General features: G+C 34.5%; 1 protein-coding gene across 3 annotated transcripts in view; it reads left to right on the forward strand.

Moving 5' to 3' along the window:
• The window catches only part of CYB5R4 (cytochrome b5 reductase 4), a 40,180-nt gene extending 34,739 nt beyond the window's left edge, over nucleotides 1–5,441 (forward strand). For all 3 annotated transcript variants that reach the window (XM_013130066.3, XM_034060685.1, XM_034060686.1), the window contains 5 exons: nucleotides 411–563; nucleotides 1,191–1,341; nucleotides 2,171–2,257; nucleotides 3,687–3,851; nucleotides 4,817–5,441. In XM_013130066.3, the coding sequence (XP_012985520.3) occupies nucleotides 411–563; nucleotides 1,191–1,341; nucleotides 2,171–2,257; nucleotides 3,687–3,851; nucleotides 4,817–4,871 (611 nt within the window). In that variant the 3' untranslated portion in view covers nucleotides 4,872–5,441. The remainder of the gene's footprint in view (nucleotides 1–410; nucleotides 564–1,190; nucleotides 1,342–2,170; nucleotides 2,258–3,686; nucleotides 3,852–4,816) is intronic.
• The last annotated feature ends 798 nt before the right edge of the window (nucleotides 5,442–6,239 follow it).

A 6,239-nucleotide genomic window follows, 5' to 3' on the forward strand; every position in this document is an offset into this window, starting at 1 on the left:
TCTTGAAATGGTAGTGAGAGAAAATAAAATCATGCAGTGCTAAGAATTTTCTGTTTCACTTTAGAAAAAATCAAGCAGTGCTACTTGCAATTAAATGCAAGTGTTTAGATTTTCTTGTTCTTTGGGATGACTAAATCTTTTCTTCCAGAGTTTTGAATTGCTAAGTAGTGTAGAAATAACATATTGTACAGTGGCCTGGAGATTTTAATTAGAAGCAGAAGGCTACTGTAATAAGAACTGGTGCTGTGGAAAGCAATATACTTACATAAAAGCATGTGATGGTGTTATTTTGATGGGATATACAGATTCTTTGTTTACCATTTGTTTATTTTGTTATTTGCTTGGAATATACTTGCTGGATGTAAAGTGCTTTTCATATTGTTTCAGCTATCTTTTTGTCTTTTGTCTAGGGACGGAGGTAGTAAAACCATACACACCTGTATTGCCTTTTTTGCTGCTGGATTTCAAAGAACCATCTTGCCATGATAGTGCACATATATATTTAATGATTAAAATTTATCCATGTGGACTGTTCACACAAGCCCTTGACCATCTACAAATCGGTAAGTATATACTGTGGTAGTTTTGTGTTTGTTTTTTCACTTTATCTTTCCAGTTTCCCTGCCTGAGTATTGGATTGTTCTTACTGTTTACCTTATGCATCAGGACATATTTATGATATTTTTAAAATCTTATTTTCTATGCCCTTACTGTAACTAGCTGTCCATTACATAAAGCTCTCCTGTCTGATCATCCAAATATGTTCATGTTTAACTGTTCAGATATGTTAACTGTATCACACATCATAGTTGATCACTTTGAAAGTATGTACTCTATAGAACAACTTTTTGTACTTTTGAACCAGGAAAACTAGGTCTGTTTTATGTGACTTAAGATATACTCCCTTTTCCATTTCAGATACCAAGGTCGATTTTAACACCTGATTTCACAAATGTTTATGAACTCATATAGTGTAAAATGCATCAAGACAATAGGTTTTAATTGAATATCTCTTCTTTTAACAAGAATCCTCGATCCTTGTGTAAAATGTATAGTACCTTTCTGAAAGGAACCCTAATACTAAGATGAAGGCAGTATGAAATGGCCTTGAAAAACCCCATAGCAGTGATTAGCCTGTTTTGTTCTCATTAGTGTTCACCTTCTTTTATTTATGTATTTTTTTAATAAAGGAGACTATGTTTCTGTCAGCAATCCTGAAGGTAGCTTCAAGAAGTCACAGGTTCAAACCTCAGAAGATCTGTTTTTATTGGCAGCAGGCACAGGCTTCACACCAATGGTTAAACTGCTGAATTTTGCTCTGACTGAAGTTAGTTGCCTCCGGTATGTACACTTTTATGATTTAACCCTAAGCTAAAGTAATCCAAAGGAAGGATGAAATATAGTGGGCAAGCCTTGTTGTTAATAAAATGACAGACTTAATACCCTGGGGACAACTGATATGAAACAGACAATGTGCTGTTAAATGCAAGCAGTTCCTGAACTGCATTCCACAGGGCTTTAAGTGGCTGTTGTTTTTTCCACACAGATATAATGCCTATAAGCAGTAACTTTCAGGTAAATAGATTTTATAAATCAACACACAAAATAGGAATAAGATAACCTAGTACAGAACTATAGTTTGGTCTTACAGCTAATTTTCTCTTTTATGTGTTTAGATTCCATCGTTATGAAATTAATACTGACCTAACCTTGAAATTCCAGTTTCACCTGTAGAACCTGGTGAAAGTAATATTAAAAAGGTAGTCAGAGTTGATATACCAGTGACTAATCGTAATGCCCAAGCAATATTGAGGAACTACTAGATGAAATTCGACAAGCTCCACTGTCATTTCAGTCAGGTCATAGTAACTTCAAAAAACTTTTTTTTTCTTAGGAAGGCAGTTTCTGAACTAGAGGTTGCAACCACAGACAGGGTTATGACATTTAGAACACAGGTCATACGTCCAACAGACTTTCAGGTACAGCAAATAAAAAGAACTATACTGGGTTAGTGGCAGAAAGATCTGAGGATTGCAGAGTTGCAAACAAACAAACAACAAATGTAAGTTAAAGGCTTCTGTATAATGCAGTAAGTTGTGATTCTTTAACATGCGTTTCAAATAGGGAAACAATCAGCAGTTAATTTTACTATTTTTTTTATTTTTTTAAGGACAGTGAAGCTAATCTTCTTCAATAGAACAGAAGATGATATACTTTGGAGAAACCAACTACAGCAATTAGCTCTTAAAGATGAAAGGTATTTAAAAGTACTCTGGAAAACAACTTATACCAGTTCAGTGAGTAGGAGAGCAAGTCTTGGGGTTTAGACTAACTGTACAGCTTTGGCACAAAGACATGCTGATTCAGGAAACTTTTAGCCAAGAATTTAATGAGACCTAGGGAATGTAAGATGTGCTTACATTGGTTACAGATGCATAGCAACAGGCCATGTCATTAGGATCTGTAAGCCCCATAGACAGACAGGGATTTGATTTGACAGTGCTTAATAGGTGTTTGTTGGAGACTACATGTTAGTTGAGATGATCTTTGGGTCTGTCTGAGAAGGTTTTTGAAGGTGAAGAAAATCAGCCTTAGCAATAAAAAATACAGATATGCAAAGAGAAGTACAGGAGTGCTAGAGAAGGATAGTGTACTCCTGGGAGCAACATTCTGGATTTCAGGAAGTCTTGAAAAGTCTCTTTGGTGTCACTTAGTTGAGAAAATATTTATCTAGAAATTTGCAGTTTAAAATAGGCCAGTTACTTTCATTTATACTTTCTGGTTTTGTATTGTTGCATTTAAGTTTGAATTGTTGCATTTTTTCCTTCATTAGAATGTAATTGCAGATTAAAATGCACTACTGCACATGTAATGTCAACTTAGTTTAGCAGGCCATAGCTCTTGTCAGGAGACAAAGGAATACCAGGTTGCCTTTTAATTTCAGTACTCTTGCATTTATCCCTAGATAAATTGTCACTGCCCAGACTTCACATGATAGAAGTACATTCTTTTTACTGTACATTATGTTTACTTAATTGTTATCTGAAATTGTATGAGCAAATTGATTTCACTTGTTCCTTCACAACACTGAAGTGAAGAATCAATATTATTTCATAGCCTGCTGGTGTCTGGCACATTTAAAACTTCACAGTCTAGATACTGTACAAATTTACAGTAAAAACCCTTTCTCCCTTTCAGTAGCAGCCTCAGATGCACGAATCCTTGTTTTTTACTCAGTAACTACTGTTAGTGAGTTTTTGAAACCACTTACGGTATTTTCTCATGAATGATGAAATTGTACTGACATTTTCAGAAGCTGCGCTAAGCGTTCTTATTTCATCACTTGTACATTGAGCTACACCAACATTTGTATAAGGGAATAACAGAACAGGAAAATCCATGCCTTAGTATCAAGTGGTACCAGCTGTTTTTCTTCGTAAAGTGAAATATGCAGCAAAATTGAAAGGGTGTATTGAATAATTAAATACACAATACTGGAGGTGATTTGATTAACTTGATCAGTAGCAATAACTAAATGTCTGTGAGATCTGATGCTGTGCCATGGCACCTGAGCAGAACAGGAATGTAATCTTAGGAAGCACCAGTGTTTTGGTCACTAGCATTTTGTGTAGCAGATTTCTTCTAATCAGGAGTGATTATTTATGAAATATTCTTCTGCTTACCAGGTTTGAGGTTCAGTTCATTCTCTCACAACCAGTAAGGGACTGGGTGGGTAAACAGGGGATGATTTCTTCATCTCTTCTCTCTGAGTTTGTGAAAAGAAGCAGAAAAGACTCCAAAGTCCTTATCTGCATCTGTGGTCCAACGCCCTTTACAGAACAAGGCGTACAGTAAGTATTTTAAATTATGAACTAGACAATGAGGGAGTTTTAAAAATCTGATTATCTAACCTGCTATAGCATTTCTTATGTGGCAGTCTTTCAAAAATGACCTTATGCTTTCTGCTTTGAAAGAAAACTGGTGGTTTGGGAGTGGTTCTCTGGTTTTGTGGGGGGGTTCTTTTTTTGTTATTTTTGTTTGTTTTGTTTTAAAATTAAAGTTAAAAAACACTTGGCATCATACTTGAGGAGCTTATTTAGTGCATAGCTAAGTAAATATCAGCAATGTGTAAATTTCATGGGCCCTAGTAAGTTCTCCAAACCTTTCTAAGAGCATCTCTTTAACAATAACCTTTTTTTCCCCAAGGTTTTAAATGCTGCTTTTAATTTGATTTTCATAGCAAAGTTGCTCTAATAGGAAATAAGCTTTCTGTGTTGGTGTTAGCTTGACAAATGGAGTTATAAAAAGTAAAATTCAAAGCAATTGTTCTATCACAAGCCCTTCTCAATTTTTTAAATTAATGCATTTATTTCTGTCTGTACCTAATACTTTCTTTATCTTATATGCCATATATTTGAAGATAAAAGGCCCTCTCACTGTGTCTTGCCCAGCTGCAAAATACTGAACCAATATAGACATTACTTGCATTTCTGCAGCCTTACTGAAGTAAGCTGTGTGGATCTAATGGAGAGTGGAATTGGCCACTAATTATGCTAACTCTTCAGAAATCTGAGATAATGCAAGTGATATCTCTATTTCTTTTTAGATTTTTTTTGTTTCAGTATCCTAAAAGATCATATAGTACATATGGGCTCCTGAGCTTGAATTGTTTTCTAAATGTATTTGCAAAGGTAAACTGCGTTGCACATGTCTGAATAAAAACAAAATAGCGGTGTTGAAATTAAGGTTTAGCTGTATCTGTGGTGGGTTTTGTTCTCCGAGTATTAATATTGCAAACTTGATTTCTGACTTTCAGATATCTGAAGGATCTTGGTTACTCCCAAGAAGAGGTGCACCCTTTCACTGCATAATCCCATAGGAGGACATTAATGTTTGTTTGTATGATTCAATGTTATTTATTTACCTTCATGAATTTAAATAAGTGAGAAGCAATTTTGTAAGACTTGAAATCTCACTCTTGGTACCAAACTGTTTCCCAGAAGTAATGTATCTTTGAAAAAAATTTATAATGTGTTTTATCTTGGTTTTGTAAATATTTTTGCTAATACTTAAGTCATCCAGGGTATTAATTTATTAAAGAGGCAAGCAAAAATGTATAGTGTACATTATGTAAGATATTTCATGGTTTTGGTTCATGAGAATTCTGAAATTTATTCGAAGCACTGATTTCAGTTTTGAATTGAAAAAGCTTATTATTTCTTACTGTAAAAGGTCTTAAGAGCAATACTGTCTGAAATGAAATATTGCACTGTAACTCAGGTAACTGGTCATTGAAAAATGTTCTTTTTCATCTGATTTCTCTATTTGACTTGTAAGTGATCCAGATGCATTTTTTAGCTTTGTAAGCAAAGAATAGATGTAACTTTGGTAAAGTATAAAATTTACATCAAATAATAAAAAAATTACAATTTTATATCATGCATTTTTGTATATTTTTTTTGTATTTTTCTTTTATAATGTTATACAGAAAAGTTTGCACTAGCTTGGCACACAAGCTGAGAACTAAGAACAGAGGTAAAGAGTTGTGGCCTCTCACAAAACTCTGTGTAGCCTCACTGACACTGGGCATCCACTGTCATGAGACATTCTGAGGGTAAAATCTTGGCAGTTTATGCCCTGCAGATACCAGTGTAAGGACCACAGAAGTGCTAAAAATATTTGACACATTGCAGTAGTGTTAAATGAAGTTATTTGAATTTGGGCTTTTTTGCTCCACTATTTCAAATATGTTATCATGAGGCATTAATCTCCTGTCTAATAGAAGAAAACAGCAGCAAAGCAACTACCCCCTTTCTAGATATTGTCGGTAATGTCTGGAGGCATTGTTTTGTGTGATATCTAACACTGTTTACATCCTCCTATTATGTTGAATGGGTATTTCTTCTTCCTAAGTAGTAGCCAGACTTCCACTTGTGGCATTAATACTTCAGTATTCATGAAAAAAAAATAATTTAATAATACGCTTCAGAAAGGTGAAATTGATAGAAGACTCATATTATATATATGCTGTTACATTGGAAAAAGGAATTCACCAGGTCCTACTGTTGAGGTAAATATCAATTTAATCTATTGGTGGTGTAATTAAGACAAGAATAATTTGTGATGTCCCTAGGATTTCTAAGAAATGGGGACAAGTGGGTCTAAACCATGGGAGGATATCCGGAAATCTCCCTTAAAATGTATGTTGAAACACTGAAATCAAATGGGAGAGGATCGTT

The sequence above is a fragment of the Melopsittacus undulatus genome, chromosome 3, assembly GCF_012275295.1.
Source record: "Melopsittacus undulatus isolate bMelUnd1 chromosome 3, bMelUnd1.mat.Z, whole genome shotgun sequence".
In the NCBI taxonomy this organism is placed as follows: domain Eukaryota; kingdom Metazoa; phylum Chordata; class Aves; order Psittaciformes; family Psittaculidae; genus Melopsittacus; species Melopsittacus undulatus.